Source organism: Geotrypetes seraphini, chromosome 7 (assembly GCF_902459505.1).
Source record: "Geotrypetes seraphini chromosome 7, aGeoSer1.1, whole genome shotgun sequence".
NCBI classification, from domain to species: Eukaryota; Metazoa; Chordata; class Amphibia; order Gymnophiona; family Dermophiidae; genus Geotrypetes; species Geotrypetes seraphini.
Window position 1 is genome coordinate 77,419,064 of NC_047090.1, and position 20,179 is coordinate 77,439,242.

General features: G+C 45.5%; 1 protein-coding gene across 10 annotated transcripts in view; it reads right to left on the reverse strand.

Moving 5' to 3' along the window:
* MEIS2 (Meis homeobox 2) overlaps positions 1-20,179 on the reverse strand; it is a 659,015-nt gene that overhangs the window by 239,335 nt on the left and 399,501 nt on the right. For 9 of the 10 annotated variants that reach the window (XM_033951333.1, XM_033951332.1, XM_033951331.1 and 6 more), the window contains exon 9: positions 8,808-8,884. In XM_033951333.1, coding sequence (XP_033807224.1) covers positions 8,808-8,884 — 77 coding nt within the window. Of the gene's footprint in view, positions 1-8,585; positions 8,681-8,807; positions 8,885-20,179 lie in introns of those variants that run through there. The other variant, XM_033951337.1, reaches the window with a different exon arrangement.

Genomic DNA, 20,179 nt, shown 5'->3' on the forward strand with positions numbered 1-20,179 from the left:
TCAGCCTGAAGAATCTGTCCCTATCCACCCTCTCTATGCCCCTCATGATCTTGAAGGTCTCTATCATATCTCCCCTGAGTCTCCTTTTCTCCAGAGAGAAGAGCCCCAGCCTATCCAGCCTCTCAGCGTATATAAACCAGGAGCACAATTTCAAACAGAGTTAAAGGAATTTCAGAAGTATATTTCCTGTGGAAAATACATTGTCAGCAAACATCTTGGAATTCTCACTACCTGTGTAGTGCTAAAGGAGGAGGGAAGATCTTGAGGGGCCCTGGCCTCCAATCTTCAGAAAAGAATGAAAGTAAATTCAAGTCTGTATTGTACATCATTCCGCCTTTCTTTTCAGGTTAGCAGTTTATTTCTGCATTAATCACCCTGACAGAGGCAAGGCAACTCAATTTTCTGCTTCTGTAGGTTAGGCACATCACTTTCTGTACAGCACTAGGCATGAAAAGGGCTGCAGCTAAGCTTTGGTTACTGATGTAATTGAAATGCTATCCACACTATAGGGTGCATTAAAGTCAGATAACGGCAGTTCCTGTGGCCAATTTAAGTAGCTTGACTTCTCTAGGAAAGAAAAAAAATTGCCTGACAGATAAGGCAGACAAACTGGCTAATTCTCTAAGCATGTCTCTCATTGTGATCCTAGAAAAATGAGAAAAAAATGAATCTCAGCCTCACAAAATCAATTGCCCCTCGGGTGGCTCATCAGGCAGTGAGCCTGATAAACCTAAAAGCTTTGTTAATGTCTGCAAGCCTGTAACCCACAGATAGAGCACTTTGTAAATGAACCTGCTTTGATAAATATATTAAGGAAAGCTGTGAATAAAAGGCGGCAGCTTCTCATTTGTAAATACAACCTCCGGTACATGGAATTAGAATGATAAAATGGAGTTCCATGTAATTAAGTTTGTATAAGGCCTGAAATCCGTGCAAATACTCTCTCCAAATTCTGAAAGAACTGTCAGTTCAATTAATCTGAACATCGCCCAAGAATATACGTAGCAAAATTAACCTCCTGATAAAACTTTGGCCCAGTATTTTGATAAGTAATTCCTGTATCATTTCTTGGCCACTGTGATCATTTTATTTAATCTGCTCCTCCTTTCTTGGTTATATTCTAAGCCATGTACAAAGTAGGAGAAAATCAAAAGAAGTGATATGTTTCACAAGCATCATCAAAATCCCTCATGTTGCTATTAAGGAAATTTTAAAAGGCATAATAAACAGGAAACTCTCCTGCTATTAGTTTGCATCGTAATACGGTAGCATACACAGCAACATGGTAAAAAATGGCAGGGGAAGACAGAAATGGTCTAGTTGAGAGCCACGCACATGTACGTTTCTGCATGTGATCCAACTCAGCTTCCTCTCCCCCCCATTTTTTACTTGACCTTTCAATCCTATTTTTGCCTCTCCACATCCTCCCCAGCATACCAAACAGCCGTCAGAATGGTGGCCTTCACCATATTTACTAGAAGGTCATTTCAGGTATTACCATCTTTAGCTTTGCTTTTCCCAGCATCGGTACTCAAGCTAATACCCGGGCCCGCTTCCTTATTACATCCATTTTCTCCATGCACACTAAAGTTTAACCATGGTTCCTCCGTGTTGCTAGCCCAGCCTTCTTGGAGGCCTGATACACTTATACCGCTCTTATTTAGGATTGTAACTGCTTCTCGGTGCAAGTTACCCCAATGCAGTACCGATATTTTGGGGTTATTACCACAGCTCCATGTACAGCCTGATGAGTGTGGTGAATTCCTCAGGCAAGAACTCCCCTGGGACCGCATGAAAGACATTTTCAAAAAAATGAAGTAGATTTTAAATCGGATGGCCAACAGCGTTATGTGGATATTTTATCCATATAACTTCACACAGATTTTGAGCCAGGCTATTCGTGCAGGCCTGAGCACTGAAAGTGCTGGCATACAGTCATTTTATCTGTATAAAGTTATTCCTGCTGATTCTGCATTCATAGTAGAATATATAAGCTATATAGGGAGCCACTGAAAATAGCCTGTTATCTGTATAACTTTTCAACCTGCCCCTGGCTTTCCTTGTATTTCATCCTGGATTCATTTTGATCATAAAACATGGCCACAAATTGTCTGTATGCATGCTGGCAGTTTTTAGAAGAAAAGTACTTAGATAACTACATGTGAAAACTGGGGCTTTTTTTCTAAGCTGTGTTAAGCAGCCTAGTGCAGGTTATACCACACAGCAGATGTTAGGATGTACCCACACTAACAGTTAATGCATATGGAAACCAGCCAATGCAGTAAAATGCCAAGGTTGGATGACGAAGGGAAATGGAGCCGCAAGCGGCAAGTGTTAGCTGTCATGACTGCCAAGAGCGTGGCTGCACTTAGGCCTTCTTTTACTACGGTGCGTTAACCGATTAGTACGCAGTAAGCAAATTAGCACGTGCTAAATTCTAACGCGTGCATGTTAGTTTATGGACGCGTTAGTGATTAGCGTGTGCTAATTCGATTAGCGCGCTAGTCAGTTAGCGCACCTTAGTAACAGAAGGGGTTAATGTCATCTCACAGTGGTGTAATGAGAGAGGGTACCACCTGGGGCGGTGGCACCCCGCATCGCCGTGCTGTGCTCTCTCCCCCACTCTTCCCCACTGCTTGAGTGCCCCAGCTCCCCCGCGTACCTCTTGAAATGTTCGCCGGCGTGAGCAACATCTTCCATTTGCTGCTCATGCCGGCTTCAGCTCCCTTCTGACATCACATCCTAGTCCTGCGAACACAAAATGATGTCAGAAGGGTGCCGAAGCCAGAGCGAGCAGGAAGTGGAAAATACTACTTGCGCCAGTGAACGTTTAAATAGATATGTGGAGAGAAGGAGAGGCAAGGATGCAGGAGCCCCTCAGGAAGACAGTACCCGGGGTGATTTGCCTCCTCCCCCCCTTAATATGCTACTGCCACCTCAAGAGGTAGCATTTAGGTCCTGATTCTATAAAAGGCGCCTAGGTGATCTAGGTGTCTAACTTAATTTTTTGGATTGATTTAATTGGCGCTGATAATTGACAGCACCATTAAAAACATTTTTTTAAAAAAATTAATCATGCAGTAGGTGCCTAACTCAGTAGGCATCTATAATTTCCAGCAAGTGGGCATGATTAGGGGTGGATATGGGGTGCAGTTTGGGTGTGGACTGATTTAGGCATCTACCTTAGGCACTGGTATTTTAGGCCAAGAAAACCCTGGCTTAATACACCAGTGCCTAAGTTATTCATGCCTTCCGGCATTTAAGTAGATTTAGGCGCCCTTAATGCTACTGCCAGTCTGGTAATGTGGCCACTGCCCAAACTAAAAAAAATACAGAGGCGTGGCAGCAGTTCGTCACCCTCCTGATCACCCTTTGTACTTTCTACCTTCTGATCCTTTCCTGATCAGCATCCTCCCTCACCAAACAGATTCATCCCTCCAATACAGGCAGTCCCCGGGTTAAGAATGGGTTCTGTTTTTTAAACCGTTCTTAGTTGAATTTGTATGTAACCTGGATCCTGTACAGTGCACAGTCTATAAAAATATTAAACATTAAAGAAACAGTCTTCAAAATAAAGTACTGTATTTTAAGCAGAAAGAAAAGATAGGAGGTTTACACTTACTTTTATTCTTCATCCATCCCTCTCCACCACCACATCCAACATTTATCATAAGAACATAAGAACATAAGCAGTGCCTCTGCCGGGTCAGACCATAGGTCCATCCTGCCCAGCAGTCCGCTCCCGCGGCGGCCCAAACAGATCACAACCTGTCTGAATCATCTGAAGGGGCTCCCCTGCCACCTTGGCCTCCCAATTTGGTCCTGCCTTCCCATCGAAGTCCCAGCCCTCCGGTCCTGCACATGCACGACCTGGTTGGTTTATACTCATTACCTGACAAACTTTCTATACTTTTGTTACATCCCAGCTCCTCCCTCAGTATCCCATGATCCCTTTATCCCTCAGGAATCCGTCCAATCCCTGTTTGAATCCTTGGACCGTACCCTGCCTGATCACTTCCTCCGGTAGCGCATTCCAAGTGTCCACGACCCTCTGGGTGAAAAAGAACTTCCTTGCATTTGTTCTGAACCTATCTCCCTTCAGTTTCTCAGAATGCCCCCTTGTATTTGCTGTCCCCTTCAGTCTGAAGAATCTGTCCCTATCCACCCTCTCTATGCCCCTCATGATCTTGAAGGTCTCTATCATATCTCCCCTGAGCCTCCTTTTTTCCAGAGAGAAGAGCCCCAGCCTATCCAGCCTCTCGGCGTATGAGCAGTGTTCCAGCCCTTTTACCATTTTCGTTGCTCTCCTTTGGACTCTCTCAAGTACCGCCATGTCCTTCTTGAGGTGCGGCGACCAGTACTGAACGCAGTATTCCAGATGCGGACGCACCATCGCTCGATACAATGGCATGATGACTTCCCGTGTTCTGGTTGTTATGCCCTTTTTTATGATGCCCAGCATCCTGTTGGCTTTTTTCGAGGCTGCCGCGCACTGTGCAGATGGCTTCAGTGATGCATCCACCAGCACACCCAAGTCTCTCTCGAGTCTGCTGTCTCCCATCAATACCCCCCCTAATTTGTAGCTGAACAACGGGTTCTTTTTCCCTATATGCATGACCTTGCATTTGTCCACGTTGAAGCGCATTTGCCATTTGTTTGCCCAGTCTTCCAGCTTGTCCAGGTCTCTTTGTAGGTCCTCACACTCCTCCCTGGTCCTAACTCTGCCGCACAGTTTGGTATCGTCTGCGAATTTTATAACCTCACACTTTGCCTCCTTTTCCAGGTCATTGATGAATATGTTAAAGAGTAACGGCCCCAGCACCGATCCCTGTGGCACACCGCTCGTGACTCCCCGCCAGTCAGAGTATTGACCCTTTACTCCAACCCTCTGCAGTCTACCCGACAACCAGTGCTCGATCCATCTGTGCACATCCCCTCCCACCCCGTGGTTCCAAAGCTTCTTAAGTAGCCTTTCATGTGGCACCTTGTCGAAAGCCTTCTGAAAATCGAGGTAAATGATGTCTATGGGCTCCCCTTTGTCCATGCGACTGCTTATTCCCTCAAAGAAGTACAGCAGGTTCGTTAGGCACGACCTCCCCTTACAGAATCCCTCTCATCTTTCTCTTCCCCATGCATCTGTACCTTACACCTCTCCCACCATCATGTCCAATATTTCTTTCTCCCTCCCTCTATGCCCAACAATTCACCACTGTTGGGCCGCCGCGTGAGCGGACTGCTGGGCGCGATGGACCTCAGGTCTGACCCAGCAGAGGCATTGCTTATGTTTTTATGTTCTTATTTCCCCATGTGCACCATCTCTCTTTTCCTCTCACTCAGACACCCATGCCCAACAATTCTCCCTTTCCATTTCCTCCCCACCTCAGCATCTCTTTCCCTCACTCCCTCCATTGTTCCATCTTATGTCCCAAGTTCATGCTCCCCTCCCTCCATTCTGTGTTCTAAGTTCATACCCCCTCCCTCCTTTCTTTCTTCCTGACATCCTTTGTCTGAAGTTTGTGCTCCCTCCCTTTCTTCTGTGTCCCATGACCCTGCTTCTCTCTTCCAGTGCCAATGTGCACCCTTTTCCTCCCTTCCTGTCCCAGCACAACTCTCCTCCTGCCTTCCATGTCCCAACACTTCCCTCATCATCCTTCCCTCCGTTCTGCATCCCACATTTGTGCCTCCCTCCCTCTCTTCCTTTCGTGGGTGTTTACCTCCTCTGGCTGGCTCCCTCCTCCCAACCGCACTTCTTTTCGCAAAGCTGCAGCCACAGTTCCCACACACAGCCTGCGACTGAACCAGAAGCCTTCCCTTTGATGTCAGTGGGAAACCTTCCAAGGTCAGCCGTGGACTGTGTACAGAAGCCGCAGCTTGCAGCTTTGTGAAGAGAAGTGCGGCTGGGAAAAGGCAGCTAGCCAAACGAGGTAAATACCCAAAGGAGGAAGAGAGAGAGGGAGGCACGAATTTGGGGCGCAGAATGGAGGGAAGGATGATGAGGGGTATGTTGAGGCACAGAAGGGAGGAGGAGGGTTGTGTTGGGACAGGAAGGGAGGAAGAGGGGATGCATTGGCACAGGAAGAGAGAGGCAGGACCCCGGTTCATAAGTACGAGTTCAACGTAAGTTGGATGTTCTTAACCCAGGGACTGTCTGTACCATCTTCCAAACTCACCCTGATAGGCTTTTGATGCTTGGTACCTTATAGACTAATCAATTTGTTGAAGCATGAGCTTTCAAGAACCAGAGCCCACTTTGTCAGTGGTAGTCTAGCAATACATGATGGGAACAGTCTCCATGCCTTCAGCTGGAACCAGGTTTCAAAAAGGTGCTATTGACCTCTAATAGTAGCTAGGGGTCATGCTTTCATATGTGGTAATTACTCTTTATTTGGAAGGATAAAGTGTAGTGGGGGGGGGAGATGACTGCTCAAGGGTAGTTAATTGTGTGGGGCTTCATTTTGGGGACAGGCACTGCCTGGGGAAAGGCACTGATTAGGGGGGGGATCAGAAGGAGGAAGTATTAGGGAGATCTGAAGGAGGAGGAGGAGAGGAATTGCTCAGGGAAATCGGAGGGGTGCTAAACTATTACCACAGCTCTGTCACTGTTACAAAAAAAGTTAGGGTCAGTACTTGGACCTGCATCCAATGCCTCGATGTTTAGCATGGGTACACCCATGCTATTTGCCGAGATATGAAACACAGGCTCATGCGACAGGGGGTTGCTCTGTGTGGTAAACACAGGGAAGATACTGTCCCGCCACTTCCACATCACCCCGTTTACTGCACAGGGTTTATACTAACTGCACCTTAAGTTATACACTTGTGGATAATTCCATATCAGGATGGCTAATAAAAGCACTGGCTAATTCACCTAATATAAACCTATTTTATACAGAAAATTAAACGCCGACCTTTCTTTGTAGAATACTAATACAAATGACCAGAAACATATTTACATTTAAGGCGTGATCAATTATACCAAACCCTAAACTAGTATAAATACTGGCAACTAGGGGCTCCTTTTACTAAGGTGCGTTAGCGTTTTTAGCGCACGCTAACCCCTGTGCTACACGTAAAAACTAAAGCCAGCTCAATGGTGGCGTTAGCCTCTAGCGTGCGCTAAAACCGCTAGCGCAGCTTAGTAAAAGGAGCCCTAAATGTTAATAAGAATATGCATAAATGATATAATTATATATTTATGGTTTACTCACAAACTTATGCACTTAAATGATCTCTTATAGAATACTAACTAGGGGAAAAGTATGCAACATGATTTGATGGCACTTACATTGCTGGTGAGCATCCACATTGATGAGATGCATAAGTGGCCACTTATGCATGCAAATGATTGACTGCCACAGACAAAGCAGAGCAGAGCAACAGATTCAAGATGCCCAAAGCATAGGTTGTTAAAAATAACAGTGTTTTGAAAATAGTATATTTAAATAACTTTTTGTGCTTAATGCCATTTTCCCCCCACTGCTTTTGAGCATACCTATTGTGGTGTAAGGTTTTATGGCTTTTTAGAAATATTTTTGGCAATTTTCAATGTAAGAGAACCTTTGGCCTCCAGTATGGTTGTTTTTCAACTGATTGAGAAGGAGGAGTACCGCTCTGCAGAGATATTGCTCTTGTGAGTAATTGCTTATTTTTGATGTATCTCTTCACTTTTTTTAAACTGCAGTGACATCATGCTCATTTTAAACACATTTTGCTGTTTTAGGTTTTGGCAATATTATTTACTATTAGGGGAAAGAGTTTTCAGAGCCTCCAATAGGTATGTGTCCCTTTTGATTGATTTTGTTCACATACGAGGGGGTACTGAAATATTCTTAGTTCAACCAACCAGCTTCCTAAATTCTGAGCGTTATTTTGCCACTGTAGCTGAAAAGAGTGTTATTTTATTTCATTAAGTGCCAATTCATAATCTTTATTTTTGTTTTGGACATGTTATTCCTGTGTTAGTATTTAGTTTTAATATTAAATTCTTATCTTTCTTTTTTTTGGAAATAATTTTTATTGATAATGCAGCCAAAGCCATAACAAGATACAAAAGTCATCAGACAAAGTTATACAAGTACAGTGCAAACAGAGCAAAGATTATTATGATTTATTAATTTATTTGATTGTTTTTTAGAGAATTGTATGTATATGATTTTAATTTATTTCTGTGTCCTGATTGGCAGTTCAGCCCCTGACACAGCCTTTTTGAAGGCGAAACGTGGCCATATCGGGCACCTTGAATAATAAATGCTTTTTGCTTCAATCTTTTGGTCTGCTCTGCTTTGACTGTGGATTGAGTACAAATAGATTGCAGCGTCTTTGTAGTTCTAATGACTGAATATCACCATTTACCTGCCTTCCTGTCAACTAAATCTATTCAGTTCCTTATAGAATTACCCCAAAGTGCAGTAAGTACAAAAACCTTCCATACTGTCGATATTCGAATAACAAAAATTAATTCACTAATAGGAGAACAGATGTTTGAAATGATAATCTTGATAATGCAACATTAAAAATTTTTCTGTGTAGGATTGTTCCTGTACAGGATAAAGTCAAGCATTTGACAAAGTGAATTTGTAAGAAGTGTCTAATATTTCTTGGCATCTAAATACTAGATAAGCACCGTTTACGGAGAATTACAGCAGTTGTCTTATTCATGGGCGCCTACTGAATAGGTGGTCTGCAAACATAATAAAAGAAAAATCCACATCATTGCTAGCAGATGAGCTTAGGAAACTATTTCTTTAAGAAATTACACTTGCGTTGATAGTGAAAAAAGCATGAAAAGAGATTTTAGGGTCACTCACCAGTTGTTTACTTGTAGAATTGTAAGTCCTGTGTCTTGGGCTAACTGTTTCTTCTGTTCTTCTGAAGGGTAGGGGTGCTAAATGAAAGAAAGAGGCAGGTTTTAGAAATGATGTCCAAATCAGAGTAGAGACATCCAGATCGGGACATCTACAGTTCTTCTAGCATTATAGAAAAGGAGCTGCCAAGGGGTATCCCAGTTGGTCCACTGCAGTGAGACAGGACTGATCCCTTCCACACCCATCCCAGAAGGGGACCTTTTCGAACCCATGCCTTGGCTGGGACAGGAGCTGAAGGGGATTTCTCTTGTCTCACTATACTGGTCCACAAGGGATAACTCCAGGTATTGTCATGGGGGGAGGGGGACTGGGTCACGAGCTGCCTACTATTGAGGGATTGGGGGGGGAATATCAGGAAGTTATGATTGGAGGACTGGACTATTAGGTGTATGCTCTTAGGAGGATGGCCTTGTTGGAGGTGGGGTATGAGCAGTGGACGGGGTATGGTCATCAGAGGGTCAGGATTTATCATTGGGTTTGTGGGGAAAATAGGAGGGATCTGCTTGAGGGGGGAAATGTAGGGTCGGAACTTATCGATGGGTTCTGGGGGACCAGGAGGGGAAAACAGGATTAGAAAGGTGGGGGGAATTTTAGATCAGAGGAGGTTCAAAGCATGGGTACAGGATGCAGGTGTGTTTGCGGTTCCCATGTTAATATTAATAATAGTTTATTTTTATATACCGCCATACCTGGGAGTTCTAGGCAGTTCACATCAATCAATCATTATACACACAGTACAAATAGATATTTAAAATTGAAATCATCTAAAATTTCAGCAAAGTTAAAAGCTTACAGTGGGAAGATACAAACAATTTAAAATGAGATAAAAATTATAAGTAAGTAATAAGATACATTAGGTTGCCAGTGTATTGAATAATTGAGTTTTTATTTGTTTTCTAAAATCAAGATAAGAGGAAGCTTCTAATGCAATTTTGGCAAACCATAGTGTGGCCGCCTGAAAAGAAAAGGTTCTTTCGCGGAGCCTTATGTAATGACAGGATTTTATTGAGGGATATGCAAACAAGTGTACCGTATTTTCACATAGATAACGCGCACCCGTGTAAAACGCGCACACGGGTATAGCGCGCGAAAAACACAAATTTATGTACAGAAATTTTTACATACCGCGCACACCCGTATACCGCGCATGCTGCCCGACTCTCCTTTCACCCGCCCCGACTCTCCTCTGGCCACCCCGACTCTCCTTTCACCCGCCCCGACTCTCCTCTCCCCCTTGAAGTCCTGTCCCCACCCTGAAAGCCTGATGCCCCCCCGACGTCCGATTCACCCCCCCAGGACCGCTCGCACCCCCACCCCGAAGGACCGCTCGCATGCACTCCCAACCGCACCCGCACCCCTGCCCTGAAGGACTGCTCGCACCCCCACAGCCTCCCGACCCCCCCATCATGTAGAAACTCCTACCAATGTCCTGCTGCTTCCTCTTGGCGGTCCCGACTCCCCGACACAATCGGGGCAAGAGGGATCTCAAGCCCTCTTGCCCCAGCCAACCGCGGCACCCCCGACACGATCGGGGCAAGAGGGAGCTCAAGCCCTCTTGCCCCAGCCAACCGCGGCACCCCCGACACGATCGGGGCAAGAGGGAGCTCAAACCTTCTTGCCCCCCCCGACTCCCCGACACGATCGGGGCAAAAGGGAGCCCAAGCCCTCTTGCCCCGCCAACTCCCCGACAATATCGGGCCAGGAGGGAGCCCAAGTCCTCCTGGCCCTGGCGACCCCCCCCCCGCTAGTTGTTCGGGCCAGGAGGGAGCCCAAACACTCCTGGCCACGGCGACCCCCTACCCCCACCCTGCACTACATTACGGGCAGGAGGGATCCCAGGCCCTCCTGCCCTCGACGCAAATCCCCCTCCCCCCAACGACCTCCCCCCCAAAAAACCTCCGACCGCCCCTCCAGCCGACTCGCGACCCTCCCTGGCCGACCCCCACGACACCCCCACCCCCCTTCCCCATACCTTTGTGTAGTTGGCCGGACAGACAGGAGCCAAACCTGCCTGTCCGGCAGGCAGCCAACGACGGAATGAGGCCGGATTGGCCCATCCGTCCCAAAGCTCCGCCTACTGGTGGGGCCTAAGGCGCCTGGGCCAATCAGAATAGGCCCGGGAGCCTTAGGTCCCTCCTGGGGGCGGGGCCTTGGGCACATGGTCGGGTTGGGCCCATGTGCCTCAGGCCCCGCCCCCAGGTGGGACCTAAGACTCCCGGGCCTATTCTGATTGGCCCAGGTGCCTTAGGCCCCCACCAGTAGGCGGAGCTTTGGGACAGATGGGCCAATCCGGCCTCATTCCATCGTTGGCTGCCTGCCGGACAGGCGAGTTTGACTCCCGTCTGTCCGGCCAACTACACAAAGGTAAGGGGAAGGGGGGTGGGGGTGTCGTGGGGGTCGGCCAGGGGGGTCGCGGGTCGGCTGGGGGGGGCGGTCGGAGGTTCTTGGGGGGGCGGTTGTTGGGGGATGGGGGTTTGCGTCGAGGGCAGGAGGGCCTGGGATCCCTCCTGCCCGTAATGTAGTGCGGGGTGGGGGTAGGGGGTCGCCGTGGCCAGGAGGGTTTGGGCTCCCTCCTGGCCCGAACAACTAGTGGGGTGGGGGTCGCCAGGGCCAGGAGGACTTGGGCTCCCTCCTGGCCCGATATTGTCAGTGAGTTGGGGAGTCGGCGGGGCAAGAGGGCTTGGGCTCCCTTTTGCCACGATCGTGTCGGGGAGTCGGGGGGCAAGAGGGCTTGAGCTCCCTCTTGCCCCGATCATGTCGTGGGTGCCGCGGTTGGCTGGGGCAAGAGGGCTTGAGCTCCCTCTTGCCCCGATCATGTCGGGGGTGCCGTGGTTGGCTGGGGCAAGAGGGCTTGAGCTCCCTCTTGCCCCGATCATGTCGGGTGTCGGGACCGCCAAGAGGAAGCAGCAGGACACTGGTAGGAGCTTCTACATGATGGGGGGGGGTCGGGAGGCTGTGGGGGTGCGAGCGGTCCTTCAGGGTGGAGGTGCGGGTACGGGTGGGAGTGCGTGCGAGCGGTCCTTCGGGGTGGGGGTGCGAGCGGTCCTGCGGAGGGGGGGGGTGAATCGGACGTCGGGGGGGAACTATGTAAAAAAAATTTTGTATAACGTGCAAGGGTATGCGCGGTACGTAAAAACCACGTATAACGCGCGCGTTATATGCGAGAAAATACTGTACTCTTCGAGAATGTAACTCAGGGTAAAATGAGGGGTAAGATAGCCTGGTAGCATGCCAAATACTGCTTTGTAGCAGATACATGAGAACTTAAATAAGACTCTGCCAGGCCCGACATGCCTGGCCCGATAGAGCACATGGACCCAAGCTACCTGCCCAGGCATGCCATGCAATGCTCCTGTGGTAAGTGTATGCTCTACTCAGGAAATGCAGGGCAGATGTTGGGCATGGCTCCAGCATTTACCACTTAGGATTTGCAATTACTGCACTTGCCTTTTTGCAGTTAAGATGTGGTAAGTACAAAACCTTGCCACACATAGATGAAAAGGCTCCTCAGATGTCTCAGGAGGCAGGTATAAATCTCCGCTTCCATATTTACGTACATACACTCTCATTCCCCTACTGAAATGGGAAAGTAATGTTTGCTTTATGGCTCATCTTATTCCCACCCAAAACATGTCCAGACAATGCTCCCCCTTGCCACAGGATTTAGATGATCATGCATTATGAACATTTAAATGCCAGTTTTCAGGCAACTAAGACACAAAATAGCGCTTCTAAAAAAAAAAAAAAAGCACTAGAGGCCAAACATTTAAAAAGGCTGGTCAGAAACAGCACTGGATTAATTGTAGGAATAAATTCATAATACAACTCAGTGTTAATGATGTCCTTGTTCACCCCCTCCCCCACCCTTTAAAAAGCCGCATTAGCAGCTGCCGCATGGCAAAACCCCCCCAAAGCCCTTTAAATCTCTATGGGCTTCGGGGCAGTTACCACAGCGGCAGCCGCATGCGTGGCTTTGTAAAACGGGAGGTTACTTAGCTAAGCATCATGTGCGCATTCTTTTATAGCCTCTGAAATATATTTTTTTAACCTCAGCCCCCTTGAATCACTTCTAGCAAGTCAGCACCGCATACTCTGTTATGCAATATCATGCATCATGTTTAATGTTATATGTTTGCACAAACAAGAGAACCAAATTAACATCAAGTTTGATTGCATCACCAGACCTCAAATACCCGAGACACTACTTAAATAATCTTTCATGTCTTTACTGGGGTAGTAGAGTTCATCATTGGTCTTGGGCAGCCGTTGGGCCTAAGAGATAAGTGCCTTCCTTTCTTTAGCACCTTAAGCACTAAAAGCACTTTATTTATTGTATGTTATCAAATCAAAGTTTAAAAATTAATTTAGAGCACATGTCACTTTACCAAGACCGATGATGAACTCTACTACCCCAGTAAAGACACGAAAGATTATTTAAGTAGCGTCTCGGGTATTTGAGGTCTGGTGATGCAATCAAACTTGATGTTGATTTGTTCTCTTGTTTGTGCAATCGTTTATTGTTTGAACAAATTTTTTTGTTTTCTTCAATTTAAGTGGATTAATGTTATATGTTGCAATAGAAGAGCTCTGCATTTATAGGAACCTCAAAACGCATACATGTTCTAATACAAAAATCAAAAAAATTTGTTCGCTGCAAATAACTCATTCGAATCTCTCTAGACCAGTGGTTCTGAAGCAAAGGAGACGGCAGCAGGAAGGTATGGAGGTCAATTTTAGATAGTATATGGTTAGAGAGATTCACAAGTCCAGATCTTTGCGGTTACAGCGCCTAGAATATGGAACTCCTTACCATCATTTATTAAGGAAGAAAAATCACTAAGTAAATTTAAAGGATTGTTAAAATGGTTGTTCAAAGATGTCTTTGAGACCTAGGGCTCCTTTTACGAAGGTGCGCAAAGCGTTTTAGCGCACGCACCAGATTAGCGTGCACTATAGCGCATGCTAGCCGAAAATCTACTGCCTGCTCAAAAGGAGGCGGTAGCGGCTAGCGTGCGCGGCAATTTAGCGCGTGCACGTTAAGGCCCTAACATGCCTTCGTAAAAGGAGCCCCTAATCGTCGGATTCTCTTTTGACCCTGTTCACTGCAGAAACTCGTGTTTCCTCTGTCTTAGGTTCCGAGAAATTTAAAACAAACAAACGAAAAAACAACCTCTTAATTTCCTTTTTAATCTTGATTATACTTTTAAAATTCTTACCCTCCTTTTGTACTTACCTTTCATGTTTTCTTTGCTATGATTATTATAGTTCTTCCCACTTCCCTTGTGTATCAGTCTGCAATGTTCGTGTGACTATTGTAGTTAATAACTAAGACCCTGTTTTTAATTGTAAATCGCTTTGAATTCATGATATTGTGTTACATCAAAATTTGTGTCAATATGCGTGTCAAAGCAGCTCCTGATTGGTGAGGCCCGACTTTAGTGCAGGAAGAGGCGGTCGGAGCATACCGCGAGTGATTTCCTTCATTCGACGGCGCTCCGGCTGCTCTCTCCTGCCTCTCCGGCTGCCCTCTCCTGTCTCTTCCGCTGAAAACTGTATTTGCGGTTTTTCAAAATTCATGGGGGTTCCTAGAACAGAACCCCCGCGAATATTGGGGGAGCAGGGCCTTTCCTTTGCCACATCGGAAGTGGTGCCCAGAGTGAGTGAGAGGGGTTTCTCAAAATGCTCTTCCACTCCAGTCTGAATATTGTGTTGGCACTTGAATAACACATGAACTGGATATTCAACGTTGGTGCTCAGACACTGAATATCTAGGTCTAATTCAGCCCGCAGCAGCTTTAAGGCCACTGACCACCATAGGCTGAATATCAGGTGGTAAGTCAGTACCTTAGGCAATGGAGGATTATTAAAACGGCATACCGTGGTCTTTTCTGAGTTTTCTAGCAGTCTCCTATACTGCAGTACAAATGTAATACAATGAGGTCATTAATATGAAAATGAGCACTTCAAGTTAATCTCTATAATTGCTGAGTGATTCCCTAACCTTGTTGTGCCACATTTGCGGCCCAACACACACAGAAATGGAAGCAGCTTTCTAAAATTGCATTGGAATATTTTTCTCAATATATCAGATTTTGCAATCAGGACCACGGATAGCATATATAAGGGGCTAGTGGGTGAGGAATGTTAAGAGTTAAGGCAGTTCATTTGGATGTTTCTGCTTAGGCTAGACCAGTGGTAGGCAAACTCATTAGTCAAAAGAGCCAAAGATCAGCAGTACAATGATTAAGATTTCTTTTGAGAGCCATTCCCCGCGCCAGCTTGCGCTATGATGGCTACGTCAACCCGACTGACACCCCGCTCGCCCGCACATAGTCGAAATCGATTTGTGGCAGAGCCTAGAGAATGACACGGGGATAAAATTTGTCTCAGTTCCCGTCCCCACGAGCTCGGTTCCCGTTCCCACAAACAATCTGATCCCATCCACACAAGCCTCGAATAGTTTTATACTAAACTTATTATATTAAAGTATAAAAAGAAACAATATTCTATACAATTTATAAATCAGCATCTTTTCTCCACTCTCTCTTCCCCATTTCCCTTCTTTCTTTCTGTCTCCCTGCCCCCCCCTTTCTTTCTCTCTGCCTGCCCTCCCCCAAGCCACCACCATTGGGGAACAAGCCACCACCGCCACCAGGGAACAGGCCGTCTCCGCCTCAGGGGAATAGACTGCCACCGCCATCACCGGGGAACAGACCGCCGCCAAGTTCTGAGCTCTCTCTGCTTCCCTTCCCCGTAAAGAGGACGCTGAAGTGCCGGGCCGACCAACTTTCGTCACCCAACATCAATTCTGATGTCGGAGAGGAAGTTCCGGGCAAGCCAGGCAGTGATTTGCTGGCCTGGAACTTCCTCTCCAACGTCAGAATTGACATCGGGTGGTGAAAATTGGTTGGCCCAGTGCTTCAGCATCCTCTTTATGGGGAAGGGAAGCAGGATGGGCACCCCTGCTCTAGCTAGCTGAGCTGCGAGCCACACTCAAGTGGCTAAAGAGCCGCATGCGGCTTGTGAGCTGTGGTTTGCCAACCACTGGGCTAGACCAAGTATTCTCAACCCAGTCCTCCGGACACGCATAGGCAGTCGAGATTTTAGGATACCTACTATGAATATGCATAGTGTGGATAACATGAGAAAGGACCTAGTGAAGCTTGAAGAATATTCTTGAATTTGACAGCTAAGATTTAATGCTAAAAAAATGTCAGATCGTGCATTTGGGCTACAAAACCCAGGAGGAATAGGACTTGAGGGCGATTGCATGTAATAATCTTAAGGTGGCCACATAGATACAAAGGGTGATAGCAAAAGCCAGAAGAATGCTGGGGTGGGATCTGAAGGAGAGTGTGGCATAGTGGTTAGAGCTTCAGCCCCAGCACCTTAAGGTTGTGGGTTCAAACTCCATTCGGCTCCTTATGACCCTGGGCAAGTCACCTAATCCTCCACTGCCTCAGTTACATTAGATAGTTTGTGAACACACCAGGAAAGATAGGGAGAATGCATGAAGTACCTGTATATAAACCACTTTGAATGTGGTTATAAAACTACAAAAAGGCGGTATATAAGTCCCAATCCCAAATATGTTGCACCACTTAGCTGGCTAGCCGTGTTTATTTGAGTGCTGGCTGGCTACATTTAGTGGCCAAATCAAGCTGCATAAATAGTGGGCCTATCTTTGGCTGCTATTAAGCTAACTGGCCAATGCTGAATATTGACTTAGCAGTTAAGTTAATAGCATCTAAAAAAGTCTGGATATTCAATGCCAGTCACCAGTAATGGCCCAGTATTAAATATCTAGGATCACTGCTGACTGGAATTTATTCAGGCTGCCTCACACTGTCTGAATATCGGCTTCAAAGAAAGGCAGAAGAAGGGCGATATGATAGAGATGTTAAACCTCTGTGGCATAAGTGCTCAGGAAGCTTTCAATCCTTATCCCTACTCCTCTGCCCTCCAACCTAGCCCGTTGATTAACCGTTCCCCTTAACTGTATCCATGACATCCTGTTTGTCTTTGGGAAGCAGAACTGAGCTTCTGATGTCATAATGGCTCTTCCACCAATAAAAGCCAACCTCATCAGTGATGTCACAATGGCTTGATTGTCCTGAACTCCCCTCAGCCCTCCAACCCAGTCAGCTGATTAACCTTTCCCCTTAACTGTATCCATGACATCCTGTTTGTCTGTCTTGTTTGTTTAGATTGTAAGCTCTTTCAAGCAGGGACTGTCTTCTTATTCTTTGCGACTCTGTACAGCGCTGCAGGCTTCTGGAAGTGCTATAGAAATATTATGACCGAGATTGCCATGCAAATGGTTACTCGCAATTGGAAAAACTGGGATTGGCTTAGTTTTACATTTTGGTGGGCGAATTTATGTTCATGTTACAAGTAAGAGAAAATGAACGCTAACAGGTTGGGGCATAATAATTTATTCAGATTAGTTTGGGGGTCTATTAACAACTTTTGTTACTTCGGTATAGTTGTCTTTTACCTTTAATTTCCTTTAGATCTATACACATATCCAGGGAAGGGTGGGAGGGGGTTATCTCTTTTGTTTTATTCCTTGATTGAATGTACTGGGGGGGGGGGGTTATTCATTTTGTATTGTTACTGATGGATTGTAAGTGCTGATTCTGATTATTAATGTATGTATAATTTTATGCACTTTGTATTAACCTTGAAAATTTAATAAAGATTTTTTTTAAAAAAAGAAATAGCAGTAGTAGTAGAAGTGGGTCTTTTTCAACTGAAAGAAAGCTCTGGAATGAGGGGGCATAGGATGAATAGAATGAAGGGGAAAGGGGAAAGGGGATGACCTCAGGAGTAACCTAGGGAAATACGTCTTCACAGAACAGGTGGTGAATGAGCGCAACAGCCTCCCAGGGGAGTGGGTGGAGACGATGACTGTATCTGAAGTTAAAAGAAAGCATGCAACCAGTATAAAGGATCGCTAAAGAAAAGGAAGGGATAGTCGATGGCATGGATGGACAAATGGTTTTTATCTGCTATCATTTTTTGTCTGTTTCTATACAATGGAGGGAGTGCATGCAAATTTGTCATGAGTATTCATTGTGGATATCTTGAAAACCACCCCGGCTTGGGATGTCCCACGGACTGGGTTGAGAAGCTCAGGGCTGGACAAATTGGAGAAAGTCATAGACCAGGCAGAGAGCATGCCTTTCATAATCAGATTCAGTTCCTCTAATTCTCTAAACCCGTGTGCACAATTTTAGGCCTAGCGTGTATAGAATAGTGTCAGTTATATTGTAACATAATTTAATAATTAGCTGCTAAATGGTATTGCCAACAAATTATTGGCTATAATTGGTGTTAATTAGTGGTAATTGACACTAATTAGTAGCTACACGTCTAATTGCCCTTAGTTGGGATTCTGTTGATTGTGCACACAAAATCCATAGCACACAAGAGAGGCATGGATCTGGGAAGCGCACGGGCAGATCAGAGTTATACCTAACACTTATGTGCACATATAGATAACACTAGCATTTATACATCTATCTACATTTCAGCGTAAGCATTTACATCAGTCACTGAGTTGATATGCAAATGCAAACATATGCTAGTATTCTTCCTCGCTGAGCACACTATCTTGTCCATAATCTCATAACCTCACGTTTAGACTACTGTAATTTACTTCTAACTACTGCAATTTACTTCTAACTACTGCAAATTACTGCTGAACCACCTTTCCCCCCCCCCCCCATTGGTGCAAAACTCAGCCACATGACTTATCTACTGCCAACCTCACTACACCCACCTCAGATCACTCCACTGGCTCCCTATCTGCCTCCACATACAGTTAAAACTCCTATTACTAACTTACAAGTATGTTCATGTCACAGCCTCTCAGTATCTCTCATCTCTTATCTCTCCTTATACACCTCTCTGAGAACTTCATTCCTCAGATAAGCTGCTTTTATCTTTACCCTTCTCCTCCACTGCCAAGTCCAGACTTTGTTCCTTTCATCTAGCTGCCCCGTATGCCTGGAAAAAACCACCTGAGTTCGTCCGTCACGCCCCTTCCCTTGTTTAAAAGCAGACTGAAAACCCACCTTTTTGATTTAGCCTTCAAACCATAACCCTATTCACCACCTTAGCCAGCAGATTAACCTTCCTCTTTAACTGTATTCTTACCCTGGCATCCTGTTTGTCTGTCTTGTCTGTTTAGACTGTAAGCTCCTTAGAGCAGGGACTGTCTCCTTTGTGATTCTGTACAGCGCTGCACATGTCTGGTAACATTCTAGAAATAATTAAAAGTAGTAGTATTCTATAAGGGTAATTGCATACACAGTCCCCAAAATAGAATTTCCACGTAGCATGCATCATCCCAGCGCCGAACAATGTGTCTAAAGCTTAAGCAATTCTACTGTAGAAATCACAAAAAGAACACTGTGACATACAGTACATGTCGGAGAAGAATTAGACAAATGAAGACACACCTAATTGAATATAAATCTAAGATTGTTAAAGGCAATGTTACAGCTCCATTAGTGACATATTGGCAAAGAGAGCCACATCAATTGACTGACACTCATTGGTTTATTTTGGATCATGTCCCAGAATGTAGGAGAAGCGATAGACAAGCTATTTTAGCTTTGCGTTGAATAATGCTGGATTTTTGAGTCGCAATCTTTTCAGCCCAGTGGACTAAATGAAGAAGTATTTTGTCGTGCAGACAAGTTAGCGGTATCTAAAAAAATATGTGGCTCTTGCCTTTTATTGTAATATATCGTATATCAATTTTTTGGGCAAAGGGAGGTGAGTGGGATGGATTTTATTTAACAATTTTTATTGCATCGGGTTTGTACCTGAGACAATGGTGGGCTAAGTGCCCAGGGATTTGAATCAAGCTCCCCTGGTTCTCGGCCCACTCCTCTAATCATTAGGCTACTCCTCCCCTCCTTTTCATGCCATTGCGTAGATTAATGTTTCCCATTTCTAGTTATGCAGCTCTTTATTTAAACAGAGGAACCCAGCTTTTGTGAGCATTGTGCACCCAATATGACACCAGACTTTTGAATTAAAAGCTCTGAAGCGCCTGAATTTCAAAGAAACTCGAGTCCTTCAGATTTGGATAAGTGTATTTAAATGAGCCTGCTTTTTAACTGGATAAGAAAAAAAAATGGTGGTTAGTTTTAATGGACTAAGGACCAGTGATCGAATGAGGGAGTTTTTATAGCAGTTTATATACTACACTAGTTTTTTAGCCTGTTACATTAATGGGTGCTAGAATAGATATGTAGACTTAATCATTTCTTTCTTCCTTTCTTTTTCTTTCTCTCTGCCCC